The sequence below is a fragment of the Fukomys damarensis genome, unplaced genomic scaffold (genome assembly GCF_012274545.1).
Source record: "Fukomys damarensis isolate Sample0158 unplaced genomic scaffold, DMR_v1.0_HiC HiC_scaffold_13, whole genome shotgun sequence".
Taxonomy (NCBI): domain Eukaryota; kingdom Metazoa; phylum Chordata; class Mammalia; order Rodentia; family Bathyergidae; genus Fukomys; species Fukomys damarensis.
This window is the reverse complement of record NW_022900925.1, coordinates 11,315,377-11,339,736: the sequence shown is the minus strand read 5'-3', so window position 1 is coordinate 11,339,736 and position 24,360 is coordinate 11,315,377. Positions and strand designations below refer to the sequence as shown.

At 37.8% G+C, this 24,360-nt stretch overlaps 1 protein-coding gene and 1 pseudogene across 2 annotated transcripts in view; one reads left to right on the top strand and one right to left on the bottom strand.

Annotated features, from left to right (window-relative positions):
• Positions 1–17: 17 nt before the first annotated feature.
• The window catches only part of Nup88 (nucleoporin 88), a 28,698-nt gene continuing 4,355 nt past the window's right edge, over positions 18–24,360 (top strand). Inside the window, exons 1-10 of one of the 2 annotated variants that reach the window (XM_010605829.2) lie at positions 18–401; positions 2,602–2,771; positions 3,848–3,973; positions 6,488–6,574; positions 9,562–9,738; positions 12,082–12,268; positions 13,026–13,173; positions 17,996–18,094; positions 21,606–21,696; positions 24,218–24,319. In XM_010605829.2, the coding sequence (XP_010604131.1) occupies positions 99–401; positions 2,602–2,771; positions 3,848–3,973; positions 6,488–6,574; positions 9,562–9,738; positions 12,082–12,268; positions 13,026–13,173; positions 17,996–18,094; positions 21,606–21,696; positions 24,218–24,319 (1,490 nt within the window). In that variant the 5' untranslated portion in view covers positions 18–98. Of the gene's footprint in view, positions 402–2,601; positions 2,772–3,847; positions 3,974–6,487; positions 6,575–9,549; positions 9,739–12,081; positions 12,269–13,025; positions 13,174–17,995; positions 18,095–21,605; positions 21,697–24,217; positions 24,320–24,360 lie in introns of both variants that reach the window. The other variant, XM_010605828.2, reaches the window with a different exon arrangement.
• On the bottom strand, positions 13,872–14,758 carry LOC104849402 (annotated as a pseudogene).

The following is a 24,360-nucleotide window of genomic DNA, read 5'->3' as shown; positions in this document are numbered from 1 at the left end:
TGTTTGATGACTGGCCGAAACTGTGGACCGCTGGCCGCGGATTGGCTGTACTCAGCGGCGGGCTGAGCAACTAGATTCAGGGGAGCACTTGGACCAAGATGGCGGCTGCCGAGGGACCTGTGAGCGACGGCGATCTGTGGCAGACCTGGCTTCCCAACCACGTCGTGTTCTTGCGGCTCCGGGAGGGACTGAAACACCAGCGCCCTGCAGAAGCTGAGAAACCAGCTTCTTCGTCACAGGCCTCGTCGCCTCTTCTGCCGCCGCAGTTGCTGACGAGAAACCTAGTCTTCGGCCTCTGCGGAGAGCTCTTCCTGTGGGACGGAGAAAGCAGCTGCTTTTTAGTGGTTCGCCTTCGGGGCCTCAGCAGTGGCGGCGAGGAGCCCTCTCTCTCCCAATACCAGGTACGGCTAGGGCATCTTGGAAGTGACCCACAGCCGGGATCTGAACTCGTGTTTTTCATCTTGTAGTGGGTTCGCTGTTCAGGCGTAAGCAGACGTCTTTTTGGGGACCTCCTCCTTGTAGTGAAAAAGCCCGTCTTTCCTCGTATTTCTCTTGCTGGCCAGCATGTTCATTAATTCTGAGACTGCCACTTACAGAGGAGCTCATGCTGTTGGCCTTCTCCAAAGTTGTTTTTGATAAGCCAGTGACGTGTGAAAGTGAGTGTGATTATAGAAAGCACTCTAGACTTGCTAAAATCAAACACTGCTTTATGGAAATATTTATCTGTAATTATCTTTTAAAACTAAAAATAAACATGGCAATCATTTGAATGTATGACATCTGTTGTGTGCCGCAGATAATTCTTATACAGAAGTGATTTGATTTTAACAAGATGCTACTGTACCAGTTCTTGACAGTCTACAATCTACTTGCTGAAAATTTCAGCTAGGAATAATTATCACGTATTCAGCAGACAGTATTTCTTTTCTAGTTTTTAAAGCTGTTTCCAAGCTGGTCTCAAGGGCTCAAGCAGTCCTCCTACCTCCACCTGCTTAGTACCTGACACAGGTGTTCCCTGTCAAGCCCAGTCCCAGCACATAGTATTCTAATAGCATTCTACATTGCTGTGCAGCATTTGACAGTAATAATTTAATAATTTAAAATTATTTGTCTATTGTCTAATTTCCTTAGCTAGACCATAGGTTTAAGTCAGGGGGTCTTACTAATTTTTTTATGGCTAACACTTGGCAGTGGGCCTGGAACATACAAGCTCTCAGTAAATATTCGTTACCATCTTCATTACCTTCAGTCCTCCAGAAAATTTCAGAAATTGGAAAGAAAATAGCTATCATGAGTTATAATCCTGAATGTTAAAAAGCATGACAGTGACTTGTAACAACTAAATATCTTTTTTTTTTGGTACCGGGGATCGAACTCGGGTCCTTGCGCTTGCAAGGCAGGCCACCAAACCGCTGAGCTAAATCCCCAGCCCCAACAACAAAAATCTTAATACTGTGGTTATTAAAAATGAACTAGTGTAATTGAATGTATGTGTAAGAGAAGCAAGGTTTCAGAAGAAGCCTCTGTTTGGTTTATGTTAGACTCAGAATCAAGCAAAAAGAAGATGGGAGTTGAGTATAGGGAACAGAAGGAAAGAATCACAAGAGAAAAAAACAGTTTGATTAGAATCAGGAAAGATTACTGAGAGACAGATATCAGTAGCAGTTAGAGATCTCATATTCAGGACAGTCTGACATAAAAAGGATTTCACTCAGGCTTATTCCCTATATGTAAGGTAAACAGTACACTTATTGAAAGAAAAAGTGGAAATTTGAGATGGTCATAGAAGAAATAGCAAGTGTGAATAGAAAAAGTCAAGTTTTTTGAGGACATACAATGGTGAGTCAGCTTATATTGTCTGTATAGATAAAGCAGCATTCTGCTCACAGCAAAAGCTCTTGAGGCCAATTCTTTATCTTATTGTACTATTTATAGTACTATTTATTAATATTTTGAGTTAACTTGTCTGTCACTAAGCATCTGTTGGGAGTCAGCAATATGTCAGGTACTGTCAAGTATTTTATAGTGAGTTCTGTGGGGGAGACAAGTAAAAGTGACAGTGTAGGATAAAAACTGTGATAGAATTATCTAGAATGTGCTGTGGAACTTCAAAAAAATCCCTGACCAAAAGATAGGGGATATTTAGGGCGGGGGAGTTCATAGAAACTGACTCCCCAAGAATGTTTAGATCTTATTAGCCAGCTGAAAAAAAAATGAGGGCACTTCAGGAAGAGGAATAGTTTTGCAAGGACATAGAAGTATAGCAGTCCATGATGATTTCCCAGAAATGCAAGTTAATCTGATTAAAGTGTGAGTGGAAAATGGTAGACTGGAGTTGTAGGCTGAAACTTCATCTTAAAAATGAAAATCAGGTATAGTAATCTTTAATCAAAGTGGAAAAATCTGATAGATTTTACATAACATTTTAATCTAAAGTGGTTCCAAATATTTCATTAGTTAATGATCCAAGTGTTGATACTTATCCATAATGCTTGTCATTCTATCATTATGGAAAACTAGAGCATTACTGTGTTTTCAGGTATTTGCCACATGTATTTACATTACAGTTAATTATTGTGACCAATTTGCTTTAATTTTCAGAGATTGCTTTGCATAAACCCACCCCTGTTTGAAATTTATCAAGTTTTGTTAAGTCCGACACAACATCATGTAGCACTTATAGGAACTAAAGGACTTATGGTATTAGAATTACCTAAAAGGTGGGGAAAAAATTCTGAATTTGAAGGTGGAAAATTAACAGTGAATTGTAGGTAAGTTGTATTTCCATTTCATGTTTTATCTGTATAATTTGTAATACATTCAGAAAGTTTTTCAAGACCAGGGTTTCTTAAAATGTGCGTAGTAAATACACTACTATTGAAACATCAGAGCCCTTCTCATGATCTGTAGGCTAGTTTCCTGAGGTATTAATGCTTATAGTGTGATTATATTTTTATTTTGCCTGAATTATTACATTGCTGTCGTACTGGAAGTCAGGCTATTCTTTCAGTTGGTAGAAATAACATGTTTTAAAAGCAGTTATTGTCCAAGAGCCAGATATTCGCTTAGAAGTTAGTCAAGGTTGTATTTTTATATAATTTCTTTTTTAACAAATCCTGAAAAAATCTACTAAAAAGAATGTAAGATAAAAACACTGTTAGTTCTACAGTATATAAGGAGAGACCACTTGACCTGTTTTTTTGGGGGGAAGCGGGTGGTTTGGTTTTGCTTTTTTTGAAACAGGGTCTCCCTGTATGGTTCATGCTGGCCTTGAACTCATTATGAAGCCCAGACTGGCCTTGAACTGGTGGCAGTCCTCCTCAGCCTCCCAAGTGCTGGGATTATAGGAATGCACCACCACACTCAGCTGAACTATTTTAATATTTTGTAGATGTGTCCTCGTCTCCTTTTTTTTTGGATAGGGTCTTGCTATGTAGTCCAGCCTGGTTTTGAACTCACTGTGTAGCCCAAGCTGAGGCTATCCTCCTTCCTCAGCATCCCAAGCACTGAGATCAGAGGTGTGTACCCACCACACACTTGCTTCCTGCTTCTCAAAATAACAATGACAGTACCTTTCCTTCTAGTTTTCTTAAAAGTTTAGCTTTAGTGAAAGGATCAAAAAAAATGCTGTATTTAAAAATATTTGTAAAGCACTATAAAATGTTTTATTTAAACTGTATTTTCATTTATTTAAACTGTATTTTCTTCAGTGATAATTAGGTGGTTCAAATGCTTTTCAGCAAGATGGAGAGAAATTTAGAAATTTGAAGGAAGTATTAAATAGATTTACCTTTAGAAGATTTAAGTTCTACATAACGTTTTGGGAAATTGTTATCTTTTATTTTAGTACCACTCCAATTGCTGAGAGATTTTTCACCAGTTCTACATCTCTGACTCTAAAACATGCTGCATGGTATCCAAGTGAAATGCTGGATCCCCACATAGTGCTGTTAACATCAGACAATGTAATAAGGTAAGTAATGTTTTTACTTCTCACACCTTTGTGAGTGGGAAAGCTGTGGGTTGGCTGATTAACAGCTCAGGGTAGCTACCAAATGAGTCCTTGTTGGAATGTTTTTATATAATGGCCGTAAACTATTCTCAATCATAAGAATTGCCTAAGTGCCCTAACCCACATACCTTAATTATCGATCTTCCTTTTCAACTAGTCATCTTCCTGTAATCTCTCCTTTCATAGTTTGACCTGTCAATACTGTTAGAATGAGCTACTCCAGACTCTTCATCATGTCACCCTTTGGTGATAATGTAGCATAATGGGATGAGAATATAATTGAAAACTGAGAGAGAGGAATTCTTGCTTCAAAGATACTTTTATTATTTTTGAGATCTTGAACTTTTGGGAAACAGAGTGTTTCAGTTTCCAGTCTGTAAAAAGTACATATTTAATTTAATTATTTCTAAATCCCCTTCTAAGTTTTGTACTGATTTTTTTTTTTTAATTCTATGATTAAATGCCCTCATCTTGCTTAAAATTCTATTGAATTACCAGTTAGTTTTCTGGATCCACCTTATTTTAAAAATTTATTGGGAGAACTCAGCAGAGGTACAAATACCTCCAGTTTTATGTTTCCTAATCACTGCTTTTCTGTCTAATCTTCCTTCCCCCCTGCTGATGATTGAACCCTTAATGGCATCTTACACAGCTTCTGTACCTTTCTTGTTACTGTTAATTATTGGAACTTAGTGTGTTTAATTTAGAACTCTGATCTTAAGTCATTTTCTAAACTATATCTTGGCCCTTTCATAGGTTAGACCTGTGCTTTGAGGGATCTGAAATGAGTAGAGAAAATGTTTCTCTTCTCGCTCTTTTTTCTAGCATTTTGCAGTATAGAGTGGAGTGTAAGGACTGGGGCTGCCTCCTCCTTCCTCGGATTTTAAGTCCTTCAAAACAGGGGTAAGGAGGGTGGGTAGGAGAAGCAGAAATCTTACCTAAGTGGTTGCTTGTTGGAGATAGGGAAGTATGCCTAATTAATCTAGTTCCATCTGCTGCTTGTGACCTCTGTGTGGTAGTTTCTGCACAGATGGTGTGCATGTGTATTTAGGGGACACTGTAACTTTCAGCTCACTCCATCACAGAAGAATTCTGTGACATACTGGTTCTTGTCAACTCTCTGAGAACCTTCTCTCAAGATAAGAGTATTTCCAAACTTGGTGTCTCCTATGCCTTCTCACCAAACTGTTGGGGTCTTTCACATGGAATCATGGTAACTGCTGAGATCCTCTTTGCTGTCCTCCAGTAACTGCAGAAAACTAGACAACCTATATCATAGTCCTTTCTTCTGATGCTCTAGCAAGCCTCCTTTAGATATTCCTGATAAGGAGATACCCGTAATGTGTTCATGCCTTCACATGCTCAACTAGCAAATGTCAGATTCACCCAAGAATTCCAATGGTGACCTATAGATTTCTTCTCTTTTTTGGTAGCAGGGATTGAACTTGAGACCTTGTGCTTGCAAGGCAGGCGGCAGAACCACTGAGCTAAACCCCTGGCCCCCTTCTTTTCTTTTCTTGCAGTGCTGGCAAATGAACCCAGGACCTTTCACATGGTAGGCTAGCACTCTATCGCTGAGCTATAACCCCAGCCCTGATGAAGACTGTATAAAGGACATTAGATTTCTAATAATGACATTACTAGCCTTTTGGAAGTGGTTTCCCCTTTTAACATTTTCATATATGCTATAAGATATAAGTTGCTTTCAATTAAAATGATTTTGTTTGAAAGTTTTATATTTCCACATGAGAAAATTTAATAGCATGATATTAAATCTTCATATGACAAAACATGTATAGATTGCAGGGAGTCTTCATATGATAAAACATGTATAGATTGCCGGCTAAATGTAACTCACACTGCCTGGCATTTGTTATATAAAGAAGTCTTTGATGGGCCAGGGATTTAGCTCAGTGGTTCTGCCGCCTGCTTCATAAGCACAAGGTCCCTAGTTTGATCCCTGGTAGAAAAAAAAAAAAAAAAAAAAAAAAAGAAGTCGTTTGGTTGGGCTTAATGTCAGTAGACCAGCACACACGAGTAGAGAGGAAGGGAAGGTGGCTTGCTTAGGGGTGACAGCAACATAACATAAAGTGTGGGTGAGGGCTCAGAATGAGAAAGGTGGAGATGCCATGGTATGGAATAAGCTGCTAAAGAATTGTGAGTAGAAAACATTTCCATGGGTCCTAAGGAAACTACCACTTTACATTGAGAATAAAGAAGTAGGCTACTTTGTCAGTAATAGCAAGATCTTTGGCAAAGAAATCATTTGATAACTGGTAGGAAAAATCTCAAGAACTGATTAGATGGAGAGAAAAGTACGGTTTTGGGAAATGAAAGAATTTTTTTTTTTTTTTTTTTGGTACTGGGGTTCGAACTCGGGTCCTTGCGCTTGCAAGGCAGGCAGTGGAACCAGCTAAATCCCCAGCCTGAAATGAAAGAATTTTAAGTGTTGGTTTTCTTCTTTTTGATTGCTAGAATTTATTCTCTACGTGAACCCCAGACACCCACTAAGGTGATTTTACTTTCAGAAGCAGAAGAGGAAAGTCTAATACTCAATAAAAGGTAAGTTTTTATTTGTGTCACATAGTGTTTATTTAGTTTATGAGATTATAAATAAAGTTTTAACAAGATTGCAAGATTTTCTAGAGATGATTTTAGCATGTACTAGATAATTTGAGAAGTAAGCAAAACTAGGCAATGTAAATAAGTAACAGGTTACAAATCGGTGTCGCTATAATAGTTTGATCTCTTTTCAAGAAAGTTCTAAAGTGTAAGTGTCAGAAACTGACTCCTGTTGTAACTTGGGTAAGAGAATACGTTAGAAAATTACAAAATTGTAGAATAGGCGACAGGTGAGAGTGGTGGGACGAAGGCTGTCCGCTCAGTGTGGCTAAGACAGATTGCTGGACTCTGAGGCCAGCTTCTTTCGAGTATCGCATAACCTAGAGTGGAACATCCTCTCCTGTGACCCTACCTTTTATGGTTTCTTACCCACCATAGGGACAAGTTCTTGACTACTTGACCAATAAAAGAATCATTCTCTGAACTTATAAACCCCATTCCTCTGGCCTCCTGATCAGTCTTTCCAGTGATTACCACACATCGTCCCAACTAGTGTGTTCATGTAATGTGAAACTTTAGTGGGAATATTTCCAGAAGTTCCATTTAGTTCTTATCTTCTGTGGTGATCACATCTAATAGTTTTCTTAGCTTTTGTTATTTGGGCCCCCTTTTTTTTTTTTTTTTTTTTTTTTTTTTTTTTTTTTTTTTTTTTTTTGAGACAGGGTCTCAGTATGTAGTTGAGACTGCCCTGGAACTCACGATGTAGCCCAGGCTGGACTCGAACTCACAGTGATCCTCCTGCCTCAGCCTCCCGAGTCCTGGGATTACAGGCATGTGCCACAATACACGGCTTTAATGCTTTTATATTTTATACATATTTATTTTATATTTGTCAGTTTCTGGAGTCTCTTGGTAGAGAGATAACTTAAATCTATATTTATCTTTTCCTAACCTGCAGTGTCTTTGCTTTATCATTGGTACCGGGGATCAAACTCAGGACCTTGTGCTTGTGAGGCAGGTGGTGACACCACTGAGCTAAATGTTTTATCATTGTTGATCTCTAATGGTGAACTTCATTTACCTGATCCTCATGTTTGGAAATACAGAAAAGCTGAATTAGGGGTATATTTCAGAAATGATTTGTATCTGCTTCTGCTTGGAACCAGGGATTGCTACTGGTCTGGGACCATTTTAATTCTCTTTGATGGCCTCAGAACTGAAAGTTTCATTTAAATGATGTGAATGTCTTACAGGACAAATTTAAGTCCCAGTTTATCCATCTCCTGTAGGGAAATACCTGCCTCTGGGCTTGGTACTGTTCCTGGGTCAGGGCATTTTCTCCCCTGCAACATCCTCCATAGCTGACTAACTTCTTTGTAATACATTATCTGTATAAGAAGTAGTACATCAAATGCAGTTGTTCAGAGCTTTAACTCTGATGTAAACTCACTTGGGTTCTAATCTTGGCTCTCCTACTTGACCACTCTGGCATCTAGGCAAGTTTTCCAGTAGCACTAAGGCTCACTTCCATGACTTATTCCATGAATATAATAGATAATAGCGTTCATTTCTTAGGGTTATTGTGCAGAATAAATGACATAATGTATAAAGAAAGCTTAGCCTGGGGCTTGGCACAGAGTAAGTACATACTGATACTGTTATTAAATATGTTACAGTATTTATTAAGCTTCAGTTTAGGTTTTAATAGCTTGGGAGTCATTTAAGTCTCATTAAATTAACTTCTGTGTTTGTTCTCACTTATCTTGATATTTTAGCTTAATTCAGGTATTTGTTGATGATCAGTTGTAATGTTTCAGATTTTTCATTTTTTTACCTTATACTATATATCTTTCTACAGGATAGAGAAACTAAGGTATGAAACTTATAATGCCTTACAATTATGTTGCAGTTCTAAACTATATGAAGTTGATTTTATCTGTATTCATTAACCTCCTGAATTAGAGTCTTTGAATAACCAGTTACACTAAATTTTAAAATGTAAAAGAGTATGGTTTTATAGTTTGTCCTTCCTGATTATACAGGTAATGTATGGATATACCTAGTATATAAAATTGGGGGAAATAGAGAAAATATTTTGGGGAAACAAATGGCAATCATCTGTAACATATGGCCTTTCTTCGGTACAGCAGCCAAAGTGATGTTCTGGTTTAATCAGATCACTCTGCTTCCCTGTTCTCTGTATCTGTTGATTTCCCAGATCCTTTACCACAGTCCACAAGGGCCTTCAGGTCTGCTACTGACTCCCCTTCCAGGTTCATTCTTCCCACTTGCCCTGGGCTCCAGCCACTTTGACCTCTTTGCCATTCCTTACCTTCCACTTTAGAGCCTTGGCGTCTCTAGGAGGGACAGCAGTTGCATTTGACTTTGGGCAGTCCCAGAGAATACATTTGGACAAAATGGCAAAACCACTGTACATTTGTCATGTGTCCTTTCCTCCTCTTCAGCTGCTCCATCCCATGATATCTTCAGACTTGGTGTCTTACTTCCTTCAGATCTTTGCTTAGAAATCACCTATCAGAGTCCTTGCCATACCACGTTACCTAAAATAGCATCTCTGTCAGTACCCTTTGCTCCACTTTATTTTTCTTCATAACATCATTTTCTGAATCCATTTTATGTTTGTTTCTTTTGTTCATTGTGTGTGTCTCTCACTAGAAAGCAAAGCCTTTGTTTAATTTGTTGCTATATTTCCAGAACCTAATGCCTGGCACAGAGTAGGTGGTTAGTAAATATTAGTGGAATGAATGAGTCCTAGTGCGCAGAGAAAATGGTTGATGTTTTTATGTGTAATAGTTTTATCACCTACTTTTTTCACTTAATTTTACAAGAATTTTCCAGTGTTAATGTTCTTCATGATTATAACTTTTGTCTTTTCAGTCTATCGAATGCAGCTTTTATACCTACCCAACTCCAGTTCTATGAGGTTTTTTTGTTTTCAACAAGTTGATTTTCAGATCTCTTTGCAGAAGGGCATATACTGCATCTCTGGGAGAGACAGCAGTTGCATTTGACTTTGGGCTGTTGGCAACAATTCCGAAGAATATATTTGGACAAAAAAGCAAAGATGAAGTAGTGGCATACCCACTGTACATCTTATATGAGAATGGGGAAACTTTCCTTACGTATGTTAGTCTGTTACAAAGGTAAGTTGAGATGTTAACCCTTCTTAAAGGGAAACACAGCTGTGTTCCAGAATGGATTTTTCATGGTTGGATAGGGGATCCACATTTCTGAGTTTATGGCTATACGCAACCTTAGATATTTGATTTGCACATTTTCGAGAAAGGAATAGTACAGATCATTTGGCTTTTTATTTTCTCAAATTATTTGAGTAAGTTCTGTGATTTAAGATTGGACTGAATTTGTGTTCACAAAGTCTAACTTGAAAAGTATTCATTAGTTGTATGAGCAAGGCATTGTGGGAATGATTAAATGTAATCTGGTGTCATATGTCCCAGTTGAGGTAGAAAAGACACACAGACACAAAAAATAATTACCCATGTCACATTACTGTGACACATTGAGAACCCCAGAGAAAGGAGAGATCATTGTCACTGGAGAAGTAAAGGAAATTTTTGTAGAGAAGGACTGATACCATGTGGGACAGGATTAAGTGAACCATCAATGCAGGGTAAGACCATTTCCAAGGATAACATAAAGGAGAGTTTAAAAATAAGCAAATGCAGTGTCTTTCCAGGAATAGTGTGATGAGACATCTTGAGCTAGAGCAGAGGATTCATGAAAGGAACGTTAAATGCCCACTTGGGCAATTTAATGAGACCCCCCATCTCAAATTTTTAAAAAGTGTCATCTCAATTTTTTTTTTTTTTTTTTTTTTTTTTGAGGCAGGGTCTCATTATGTAGTTGAGAGTGTGCCCTGGAACTCACTATGTAGTCCAGGCTGGTCTCGAACTCACTGCGATCCTCCTGCCTCAGGCTCCCTAGTGCTGGGATTACAGGCGTGCGCCACCATGCCCAGCTCAAGTTTTTAAAAAATGCTGAGGACATAGCTCTATCCAATGATAGAGTACTTGCCCAGAGTACAAGAGCCCTTAGGTTTACTCATCACTACTGCAAAGAAAAGAAAGAAATGTTCTCTACCATCATCCTGTTCCTTGTCTTCATGTTTCTAGGGCTTTGCATAAGCTATTTTCCTAGCTTGGAACATTCCCTTTTGTTTGTTTGTTTTTGAGATAGGATCTCACTATGTAGTTGAGACTGGCCTTGAACTATGTACTCCAGGCTAGCCTCAAATTTGCAGTGATCCTCCTGCCTCAGCCTCCATAGTGCTGGGATTATAGATGTGTGTCACCACGCTGGGCTCAGTTTGGAACATTGAACCTTCCAACTGCTTTCCCAGAAAGCATTCATTCTCTAATTGTCTTTGTTTTTTTGTTTTCTTTTTATTTTTTTTGATACCATTCTTACCTCATTTTGTATCTTTTTGATGCACTGTACCCTAGACAACTTTCTGTTGTTATACCTATCATATGGTATAGTAATTCTGTTTAAATGTCTGCTTTCCCATCTAAACCATCAATTCATTGGTGGTATCATTTAACACTCAAGAAATATATATTCACCTATTTAAATTAAACATGTAGTTCCAACTGAAGAGAACCTATATTTGAGAATATATATAATTTGAGAACCTATATAATGATTTGGGCATCATTAGAGTATTTATGGTAGTTAAAACCAGACATACTTTATTTTTTTTTAAAGACAGGATGTCCCTTTATAATCCAGCCTGGTCATGAACTCACATGTAGTCTCGAACTCTGGGCAGTCCTCCTGCCTAGGCCCCGAGTGCTGGGATTACAGGCATACACCACCATGCCTGGTTTAAACCAGATATTCTTTAATATGTCATCAGGTATTTTGAATATAAAGATGACTTACAACAGAATTCTGAAGACACCGATATTGGAGAGAATTAGAGGACATTAGATTTGTTTGTTCAGAGAAGCACAAAGAAAAAACTACAAGAAAAAATTGTTAGAGATGTTAAAAGTTGTCAAGCAGCAGTAGTTGTTAGCCTGTGATAATGTAATAGGTCATTTGGATTTGTTAACTAAAATCATGGTTGTCCTTTGCCAGTGTAGGCTCATTGGAATGGTAAAAACACAAACCATAGGAGATTTAGGGCAAGGCTTGTCAACTTCTGTTTACATTTTGGTCGGAAAAATTCTTGGTTGTGGGTTAATATTTAGCAGCATCTGTAGTACTTACCCAGTAAGTGCCAGTCACCCAGTTTTGACAGTTGTGACAGCCCAAAATATCTTCAGATGTTACCAGTGTGCCCTCAAAGGCAAAATTAACTATGATTGAAATCTACCAGTATGGGAAAGTGAGAATGGAGACCCTGGGAGTGTGCTATATTTGTAATGAGTCTATGAAGAGAAAGCCAAAGTCAAAGAAAGGTTTAGGAGCTCAGCATGGTATTTTCAGTCAACATTTCACAAATCTGTTTTCATTCTCTTTAGCCCTGGGAATATTGGAAAGCTTTTGGGCCCATTGCCCATGCATCCTGCAGCAGAAGATAACTATGGTTATGATGCTTGTGCTATACTCTGCTTACCCTGTGTCCCCAATATCTTAGTGATTGCCACCGAATCAGGAATGCTGTACCACTGTGTTGTGCTAGAGGGAGAAGAAGAAGATGACCACACAGTAAGTGCAGCCTAGTGTTGGTTCATTTCATATCTTTAACATCAAGTATAGTTTATGGACCAATATAAATGGTTATGTGATGAATTTTATCTTACATCTGGTATTTCTGGTATTTTAAATACTGTATTAAACACTTAAAAATCTAAATGGAAATAAGTTGGAGGAGGTTGCCAAACTTACTGAATCTACCAACCTGCATGCTTCTTTCTGAACTCTTTATAACAGATATATCCTTGATAACAGATATACAGGCCTTTGGCTTTTCTCCAGACTTACTTTCTCCTAAAGGAAGAGAAACTTTTTTCCCCCTCTTTTAAGAATTAACTGTGAACTATAAGGATAGGGGATGGAATTAAGAATCTAAAAGCACTATTGATCTAGCTTCTTGCTTCTGTTTTTAGTTATACAGCTCTTTTATTTTTATTTTTTATTTTTTGGTTTTTGAGACAGGGTCTCACTATGTAGTTGAGACTGACCTGGAACTCACTATGTAGCCCAGGTTTGTCTTGAACTCACAGCAGTCTTGCCTTAGCCTCCCGAGTGCTGGGATTACAGGTGTGCGCCACCACACCCAGTTAAACTACAAGTTCGAAGTGGTTTTGTTGTTGTTGTTGTTTTGATCCAGGGATCAAGGATTGAACTCAGGTCCTTGCACTTGCCAGGCAGGCGATGGAACCACTGAGCTAAATCCCTGGCCCATTTAGTTGAATAACTCTTCAAATGATCATGCAAGATCAAAATTATACTTTTTTTACAGCCAGAAAAGTCCTGGGATTCCAGGGCTGACCTCATTCCTTCTCTCTATGTGTTTGAATGTGTTGAGTTGGAGCTTGCCCTGAAACTGGCCTCTGGAGAGGACGATCCCTTTGATTATGACTTTTCTTGTCCAATCAAACTTCACAGAGGTAAGGTGTTCACTAAATGTAGTTCTTTTGTCCCATTATATTTATACTAAAACTACCACCCACTGGTCCCGTTTAATTTATTCTGTGGTTCCAGTCTTTAAAAAAAAAGTTGAGTGGGTTCTTTTAGTCACTACACAGTACATTTAGCTATCTAAAGCAGATTGAGCAAATTCTCAAGATTTAAAATAGAGATCTTCAATCTGGACCCACCCCATAGATGTACGTGGTCCTATCATAACTAGGTTTTATGATTCAAGTATTTAAATGTATGCTTGCTTTAAATTAGTTTTAAAAGTCAAGTGGTACCATAGCCATGTGCATTTTAGACAACAGACCAAAAATACAGTGATCCTGTAAAGTTACATTGCCTAGTATACACCATGGCCATCTTAATTTGCCTAAGGACACTATGATGTTTCCACAACAGTGACCTAGTAATGCATTTCTCAGAATGTTTCCTTGTTGTTAAGGGACATGTGACTATGCTGATGTTAAGCAATTTTTAGAAATATCTTTATTACCTTAAGATATTACCTTGTTATACCCACATTCAATTTAAATGTTATCTTAATCCACCCCCCACCTCCCCCCACCACTGCCCCACTGCCCCAAAGGTTCTGGGCACCAAATCCATGGCCTTCCACATGTTCGGCAAATACTTTATCACTGAGCTACACCTAACCTCTTTTTTCTTTTCTTTTTTTTTTTTCTTTTGACCAAAAATTTTTTATTTGACTAAATTCTGACTCATGCATGAGCATGACAGTCTTTCCTGTTTATTAGACTTTGGCAATAAAAAAAAAACCAAGCAGCCTTGTACAGAACCGTGAAAATGCCAAGGACGAGGGTAGGCTACAGTTTCACTGTAGGATAAATATATATATTTTTAAAAAGCCTTTCTCTCATTGGCCTTACAACTCTCAGTTCAGGTCATTAAATACAGACAAGTTTTCAAAATCATTTCTTTACTTCTCCAAGATCTTCAGTGCTGTCATCATCCACCTCTGACCATTTTTCCTGAATGACCTCAATTATGTCGTCTGTCAATTCCCCCTGAATGATGATCTCATCCTCCCCTGTTACTGAGGCACCACAAGAGAATTTTTGAGCAAAAAATCTTTGTGCTTCTTTAAGATCAATTTCAAAAGTTGCAAGGCCACACACTCTTGTCACATATTTCTTCTTCGCTCTGGGAATTTTGGATATCGTAATCTTTTGTGATACAGTCTTCTTCTTGTTTTATTTGACCTCTTCCACCTCTCTTTTGTTTTTTCTTCTCTTCTTGTTCTCCTACCAATACTTGACCTTCACTAATTCCAGCTTCATGTTTGGGTGAATTTTCTACAGTGAGTTTTGCAAATTCATTTAGAAAATTCTTCTCTAACCACTGTCTACATTTAGTAACATCAGGCATATATTCACAGTACTCCACAGTAAAGTACTCAAAGTGGATAATCAGCATCTAACTTTGCACTATTCTTCGGATCACCTCTGAAATCAGCCCCACTGGATTCAGAAATGTCAGCAGCCATTTCATAAACCCAGGCGGTCGCACAGCACCCCCTGCCTCTGCTCCTGCAGCTCCTGCCCGCTGAAGCGACACATGCAACTCCTCTCTAACCTCTTTTTTCTGTTTTAACCTTGCCTGGGTTGGTATCAGGTCTATGTAGATTCTTTTTCTTTTTTTTTTTTTTTTTTTTTTTTTTTTTTTTTTTTTTTTTTTTTTTTTTTTTTTTTTTTTGGTACCATGGATTGAACTCTTCCTTGGCCACCGAACCGCTGAGCTAAATCCTTGGCCCTCCATGTAGGTTCTTATTGTCACTCATCTAAGGGAATCTTAGACCAACTGCTGGAGAAAAAATCAAAGAACATGTTACTCAGATATTGTGACTGAGTGAAAGGAGTTTATTGAAGTATACTATGTTTTAGTTTTGGCTCTACCATTAGAAGGCATTTAATTACCACCTCTGGTCTTCAGTTTTGTCATCTCAAAACAAAAGGGTCAATAGTAGATAATCTGTAACATCTCTTCTAAAACAAAAATGCTGAAATCTATAGGCACTTCCAACGTTTTTCAGTTTCTCCTCTAGGATCTTGTCTTTATCCCTGGAGAAATGAGGAACAAAAAACACTTTTCTCATTTTGTGGAACAATTGAATATATCTTTTGGTAGTTTTCTTTTGTCCAGTGCAGAGACAAGGATTCCAACCTTTAATTATCTTTTTCTTTTTCACTTTTTTGAGACAAGATCTCCTTATGTAGTTCACACTGGCCTTAAATCCACTATGTAGCCCAGGCTTGCCTCATATTTGCAGAGATCCTGCTGCTTCAGCTTCCCAAGTTCCAAGATTACAAGTGTGTGCCACCACACCCAGCTCCATTATTCCAATCTTGTTGCATATTGACTTAGTTGCCTTGCAGCTCTCTTTAACTAGTTTGCCTAGGTTTTGTAATAACAGCTTCAACTCTGTTCTGAAGTAAAGCTAAAGCATTTAAGGATGTATTATTTATTCCTTAAATAATATATCAGCAAAGAGAACACATTGGTCATGTCTAATTAAGGTGTTTCAAAAAATACAATCTAAAATTAAGTCTTAAGAATTTTACAGAGGAGGGAGTGCACTAAGCCCTAGTGAGGCAAAGTGATGTAAAAGATAAGTATTTCTTTGGGAAATCTTAAGTATAAAATTTGGGGGGGGGCTTTTTCTAATGAAAGTAACATTTTTGTATGTGAAGCTAATTTCTGACTTGTTCATGTCTGTGCTTAATGCATATCACAATCACTGAAATACACCCAGATTTAAGACAAAAGTAAAATGCCTAGCCTATAACATGAGGCTACCTAGGAAATTCCTACCTCAGTAACTAAATGTTGGCTCTTTTTCATAATATATTTTTGTTACTTCCCATTATTAAGTTTTTTGTGTCAACTTTATCATCACAAATAAATTTTGAAAGGCTATCTTAAATAATAGTAGATCTAGTGAGATCATTTGAGCCTTAACTCTTTAATCTGGGCAAGGGAAAGGACTGTTTTCTATATTTTGTTTAAGCAGAGGAATGATTCTCTTTGACCAGACATTTTTAAAAAGCTTTTTATAGCATTATGCTATTTGCTATTTATGCCATTTTCAAGTATTATGCAGAAACCAGTATATAAAACAGGTAAAAATAATATACCAATTTACTACATTAACTTTAAAATCAACATTAAGAGAGAACACTTGCCTAGCATGCCCAAAGCCTTATTAGGTTCAAGCCCCAGTAGCACCAAAGAAAAATATTCATCTAGCCAGGCATGGTAGTACACACCTGTAATTCTAGCTGAGGTGGGAGGACCCCAAGTCTGAGGTCAGCCTGGGCAGCTAATCAACACCCTATCTCAGAATAGAAAATAAAAAGTGCTGGGATATAGCTTAGTGCTACAGTGTACCCCTCGGTTTGATCCTCAGTAGCACACACACATACACACACACACACACGCAAAGTGAGGCTGTTAAACGAAAAATTTAGGTGCTTATGGATATTGTCATCATTTTATGATATACAAGGTGGGATCAAAAATATGGTTAATGTTTAGATTGGAGGGATTTCTTACCGTAAAAGACATAGTGCCATTAATCCCCCTTAAAATAATCTCCTTTGCTTCAGACATAACTTATCCCATCACTTTTGCCACTTTCTGAAGCCATTCTGGAAGCCCTCTCTCATAAGTGTCTTTAGTTGTGCTATCACTGTTATTTTAATGTCTTGACTTGATTGAAACATCTACCTTTCATGATTATTTTAGAGAAGAGCCACATGTTGAATGGTGTCAGATCTGGTGGTAAGGTAGACGAGGACACTCCATATTTTCACAAGCCTGCCTTTCTGTTGGATTTTACTTGGCAGCAGCATTCACTGCCATTTTTTTATTATACCTCATAAAAACACAGAAAAGGAGGTCGAGAAATGGCCCAGAAAGTGGCAAGAACAATAGGCTAAAGGTGTTCAAAGTGAGGGGTGTATTCTGAGGATTAATGGCAATGTGTCTTTTACTATGATACATTTTTAAAATTTAAACATCATATATTTTAAATCATACATTATTTCTGTTTGTTTTTAATATTTTTAAACTTTTTAGCCACAGAGGTAAATATTTATAAATAATAATAGGTGTTCAGGAGCTCATATTTTAGTCTGAGAATTACTGACACGAGGCTTCAAAAGAAGTATAGAAATTTTTGTTTCAAAGCCAATTAATTAAAATTATTTAACAAGTGCTTACATTCTTTAGGATAAATATAAATGACTTATCAACCAAAAGAGAATCTAAAACTGAAGATAGACTAGAACTGTCTATAGGTCCGCATTATGAAGACAGGTAAAACCTTACTTCCTCTTTCACACCTGACGTACTACGCAAGGCGAGGACTGCTCCCTGAGGGCTGTGTTAAAGTCCTTTCAATCCCCGGGATGTAGGAGTGCACTTATTTCACCAGTTTCCTGTAAGGAGATTTTGCAAGCCAGGTTTTGTGCAGAGTGACCATGCCTAATGTGTTTTATTTTGAAGAACTTTAAATAAATGCAAAAGACATAGATGAGTTACTTGACAGCAATAGTTTATGTTTTGATAGTTTTTTATTTGGGGGGAAATAACACTTATGTTATACTTTATTAAATTAAAATATATTTTAAAATATCACAGGCTCAGTGCTTTATAATTAAAAGTCCTTGTAAGCCTTCTCTCACATTCATCAACAAATATGTTTGAGACTACTGGGATAAATTCTTTTCATATTCTAATGGTGACCTTTTATGTTACTAATGATTGTACTTGCAGATCCCAAGTGTCCTTCAAGGTATCACTGTACTCATGAAGCTGGTGTGCATAGTGTTGGGCTAACTTGGATTCATAAACTTCACAAATTTCTTGGATCAGGTAAGCTTACTAACATCCTATATTCAAAAGGTTTCAAAGCTCTATCAAAAGTTTAGAAAAGAAAAATAAGAAAATTAGTGAAACCAAAAGTTCTCTGTAAAGATCAGTGAAGTTGACAAATCTTTAGCTAGGCAGACCAAAAACTAGAACAGAAAAGTCAAATTACAACAATCTGGAACAAAAGAGGTGATATTACTACCAAACTTAAATTGTAATGCTACTTAGATTAAATGAACAGATTTCAACATAAGCAACCAAAACTTATTCAAGAAAAAAAATATTTTTGACTGGACCTGTAACAAAGAGATTGATAAGAGCTGGTAGTGCATACCTGTAAACCCAGCATTTGATAGGCTGAGACTGGAAGACTGATGCAAACATGTTGGAGGCTAGCCTGAACTACCGTACATAAGACCCTGTCTTTTAAAAATAAAAAACAGGGGCCAGGGATGTAGCTCAGCAACACAGCACCTGCCTGGCAAGCTCAAGTCCCCGAGTTCAATTCCCAGTACCAAAAAATATAATTAAAAATAAATAAATAAATCTTTCACACTAATAGAGGACATCTGTGAAAAACCCATAGATGCTTTCTGCATTAGCTTTCTACTGCTACCTACTACAAATTTAGTGGCTTAAAACATCATTAATTTTTTATCTTACTGTTCTGTAGAAGTCCTACATCAGTCTCACTGGGCTCAAATTGGCAGAGCAGTTTTCCTTTTCATGGAAACTCTAGAGGAAAATCTGCTCTACCCATTTCCAGTTTCTACCACATTCTTTGGTTTGTAATTTCTTTCTTCCACTTAAGAGCTAGCAACAGTGGGATGGATGAAGTTCTTCTAAAGTTTAAGTTGTATCCCTCTAACCTTTTTTTTGAGACAGGGTCTTTCTTACCATTTAGCCTAGGCTGGCCTCAAACTTCTGGCAGTCCTCCTGCCTTAGCCTCCCAAGAAGAGCTGGGATTACAGGCATGCACCACATACCCAGCTCCCTCTTAACCTCAATTTTTTTTTTTTCTTTTTGAGGTGGGGCTCTATACTAGGCTCAAATTCACAATTCCCTTGCCTCAGCATCTTCAGTAGGTAGGATTACAGGTATGGATATCATGCCTGCCTTGTCCTTTTCCACTTTTAAACAAACTTTGTGATGACATTGGGACACTTCAGGATAGTATCCCTATTTTAAAGTCATCTTCTGAGCAAATTTAATTTAGTTCCCACCTTTGATTTTCCTTTGCCAGGTAGGCTAACATTTTCATCATTTCTGAGGATTGTGATGTGGACATGTTTCGAAAATCCATTATTCTGTCTACTGTATTCTACCCCTTTGATGCCCAAAGATTTTTGTGTGCTACCAATGAACAGAACAGAAACTAAGGAAACATTTCCATATACACTAGCACTAAAATGAATAAAATAGGAATGAATTTAATAGAAATGCAAAATTCTACAAATGTCAAAACAAAAATAAATGAAAAACATCCCATATTTGTGGATCAGAAGCCTTAATATTATTAAACATTTAGCCTTAATAGTATTAAAAGGCAGTACTCCCCAAACTGACATAAAGAGTCAGTGCAATCCCTAAAACGTTGTGGATGGATTCTGCAGAAATTGACAAAATGATCCTAGAATTTAAATGGATATGCAGGTGACCAAGGATCGCTGAAACATTCTTGAAGAACAGAGTTGGAGGATCTACACTTTGCAGTTTCTGAACTTAGCAGAAAGCTGTAGTAATCAAGATAGTGTGATATTGGCATAATATACATATATTGTAGGTTGCTGGGGATTTGGCTCAGTGGTTCCACCATCTGCCTCCCAAATGAAAGGGCACAAGTTCGATCCCCGGTACCAAAAAAAAAATAAGTCAGTGGAATAGAGCTGAGAGTCTAGGATTAAATACTACTATGAACAGTCATTTGATTTCATAAAGGGTGCTGAAATAATTCAGTGAGGGAAGAACAGTCTTTTCAACAAATGGTGCTGGCACAAATGGATACCCATAATGCAAAAGAATGAATTTGGACCCCTATTTCATACCATTCCCCAAAATGAACTCCAAATCAAAGACCAAATGAAAGAACATAAACAATAAAATTCTTAGAAGAAAATCCATGTAAATCTTTGTGACTCTGGATTAGGCAGTGGTTTAAGACATCAGAAGTACAGCAGGCAAGAGAAAAAAGCATACCTTTACAGATCATCAAAATTAAATACATCATTCAAGAATACAGTCACAAACATGAGAACAAACCACAAAAGGAAAGGAATTATTTGCAAATCATGTATTTGATAATGGAATTATATTTGGAACATACAAAGATTCTTAGAATTTAATATAAAAAGATAAATAGCTCGATTTAAAAATCGACAGGATTTGCACAGACCTTGGTACTTTGATAGTATACACGTGGCACATAAAAAATATTTTGGACATCATTAATCATTTTAGAAATGAGATACCACAAAACCACATTTAGATGTTATACTGACTGGGATGGCTAAAATGAAAAGATGGACAATAACAAGTGTTGATGAGCATGTGGAAAAATGGGAACCTGCATATACTATTTATAGGAATGTAAAATGGTACAACACTTTGAAAAATAGTCTAGAAGTACCTGAAATCATTAAACAGTTACCATATATTGAGCAGTTCACCCCAGGTATATACCCAAGAGAAATGAAAACTTATATCCACATACTTATACACAAATGTTCATAACAACATTGTTCATAATAACCCACAAGCAAACCAGCTAAGCCTCCATTGTCTAGTGAATAAAAGGTGGTACATCCATTCATGCAGTGAAATATTCAACTCTAAGGAGTTAAGTTTTCATACCTGTTCCAACATGGATGAACCCTGAAGACATGTTAAGAGTAGCCAAATTACATAACTGCATGTTGTGTGATTCCATATACATGAAATGTTCAGAATAGATTAACCTACAGATACAGAAAGTAGATTAGTGATTACATGGGTCTGGGAATGTTAGCAACTGGGGAGTGACCACTAATGGTGGCAGTGATGGTGAAACATTTAGATCTTTCAGTGATATATACAGCCTGCTGTAGCACGGGTGCCATAGGTGCGCCACTGGTTTAGAAACCACTGGTTTCTTTTCAGGAAATGAAAGTATTCTAAATTGTAGCATTGGCTGTACAATTCTTCTAGTATACTTAATCCACTGAATTGTACACCCTAGGCGCTTTAAATGGTATTGTGGGTTGTTTCAAAGGGCTATTAGAAAAAAAAAACAGTGTGGGTTAGAAATAGTGGAAGGGAGTGATTTTTCTCAGTGAAACATTTCTGCATTTTAGAAACATGACCAAGGAATATCATCCCTAGTGCAGAAATCTAGATCCCTGGAATAAGGATATTTCTGTCAGAAGGGCATAATCCTTGAGAAGCAGAAAAGAATTTAATTACAGTTACATAATGGCATTAGCATTTTAATTTGGAGACTTGTCTAAACATTTAATTTCTATAATGTGTTCCTTTGTAGATGAAGAAGATAAAGACAGTTTACAAGAACTTGCTGCAGAACAGAAATGCTTTGTGGAGCACATCCTTTGTACAAAGCCACTGCCATGCAGGTAAGGCTTGTCTCTTCCCTTTACACATAGAACAATTGTTCATTTCAGTAATATATGCTATTCCATCCTTAAGAGTATCCTGTTCATCGTTATGTTCACTAGAGACTCTCTTGCTTCACATACTATCCACACACTATCCTCTGTCCCAGTCCCAATCCGACTTTGCTGACTTCTCTTGGCTCTTACTCATTTTTGATTGTAATGTTACTTCTTTAGAGAAGACTCCTTTGATTCCCTGTTCTTGTTCTTGGTAGTACATAATTTTATTTTTTTGAGACAAGGTCTTGCTGTCTAATTCAGGATGGCCTTGTACTTACTGTGTAGCCCAGGCTGGCCTCAAATTCATGGCAATCCTCCTGCCTCAGCCTCCCTGGGATTACAGGTATGTGCCATGCTACATATTAAAATTTATACTTGTGTTTAATGTCTGGCACCACAGTAACATACATTAAGGGCAGAGCTTATCTTTCTTAGTGTACACTGTTGGTCTCTTGTCTACTCTGTAACATAGTTGCTACTCAGTAAATATATGATAAATGAAATGAAAATTTCCCTAAAGTGGCTCCCAGGTTTCTTGAGATGAGTAGATGTAGTAGTATTCAGGAAAATGGATATGAAAGGGAAAGCACAGTTGCCATAGGACATCTGAGTGGAAAAGCCTAATAGTTTAGTTTGTAGGTCTGGAGTTTAGAGTGATTCATATAGGACACCAGGAATGTGAGAATTGTCAGCACTGGAACCATGATTCTGGCAAAGGTTACCTACAAAGGGGCCTAGAATGAGTAGAGGGAACTTGAGAAGAGAGAAGTACACAACACCTGTTTTATGCATGAGCAGTGAATGGAGCAGAGGAACCCAGCCCAGGAAGAAAACTTGAGAAAACAGCTGCCAGACTGACTAGAACTAGGAAGAAAAATGCCAAGGAAGAGGTGTTTACAAGAGGTGGCAATGGGCAATAGCATCATGAAAGCACAGCAAGGCAGTGATGAGCAACAGAGCTAGATTTAGGATACAAAGGACAACAGGGAAAATATTTGAGAGGGAAAAAAATAGCAAACCATATCAGGTTGAAAAGTGAACGGGGAAATATATGTCAGTTTCTAAAAAGTTAGTCTTGGTCAGTAATGAAAGCATAGACAAGAAAACTATAAAGCAAAACAAGGGTACAACAACATGGAAGCCAGAGCAGTGATTATCTCTGAGGAAAGAGAGGCTGTGATTGAGGAGGGTCACATAGGAGGTCATATGATGCCATCGCAGTGTGGTAATTCTTGACCTATATACTAGTTATGTAGTGTATGTGGCTTTCACTCTGATAATATAAAATTCTAGAGCCTTTCTGATATCCCTCAGCCTCACCCCCCTACACGCTGTAAAAAAAAAAAAGTGAATGGGAGATAATGTTGACTGGCTGTTCTAAAGGTGAGAAAGAAAAATAGGTTAAGCTGGAACTAGATATTAGTTACACAGGGAGCTGTAATGTGGAAGGTTGTTTTTTTTTTTAATGGAAGGGACATTACTTTTATAAGCTGAGAGGAAATAGGGAGGTTTTGAAATTAGTTGATAACACGTTCTTCACAAGATATAAGAGGAGGTGGCATCAACGTTCAGAGACAGAAATGTACTGTAGTCACAGGGTGAGATTACTTAAATTCCCACCTAGGGCCTCAGGGTCCAGATTTTTTATTGTAGATAATGGGAACTGAATGCAGTTCGTATGCACTGGTTTTTTGTTTGTTTGTTTTTGAGACAGAGTTTTGCTAGTAGTTCAGGCAGGCCTTGAACTCACTGTGTAGTCCAGGCTCATCTCAAACACATGGCAGTTGTACCTTAGCCTCCCAAGGGCTGGGATTATAAGCATGCACCACCATACTTGGCTGCAGCATTTAATCCCCAGCCCGCTTATTTTTTAGATTGATATGGTCTTAAGTTGTCTAGGCTGGGCTTGAACTTTAAGTCTTCCTGCCTCAGCCTCCTAGAATCCTGAGATTATAGATATGTACTGTCATACCCAGGTTGCAGTTTCTTTAGTGAAGTAGGAAGAAAATGAGAGGGAAATGCATGTTATACACATGAAATGAAGTCCTTTAACAGTTGTTTGGCTTAATTGAATGTGCAGTCTGAAATAAAGTTCTGTTTATTCAGGATTCTAACACTGAATCTTTCAGGCACCAAACTCAGCACACAAAGATACTATAACTGAGTTTACATCTGAGCTAGGGAGGTCACAAATGGGAACTTCAGTGTAATATGAATTGCTCAGATGACAGAGTGACCTATGAGGCTGTGGTTTCTTGAGTAATTTGGTAAATGGCTTCTAGACAGCCACATGGCAGCTTGGTTCAGGCAGATGATCAGAGAGGTATTCCAGGTTTTCACCACTTTTGAAATTACTGCACTTACAGATACCATGTCCCAAGCGACTGCCAGCCCAGGCATGAACAGGTCACAGACCTCAGTCATGTCTTTGCTTTTGGTATGATTGCATTCGCTGCTTTGTAACTCACCTGTCTTTCTCCAGGCAGCCAGCTCCAATTCAAGGATTCTGGATAGTTCCTGATATTCTGGGGCCCACGATGATCTGCATTACCAGTACCTACGAATGCCTTATAAGGCCTTTACTGTATGTCCTATTTTGTATTTTTCCTCATATTTCTCTTTAAT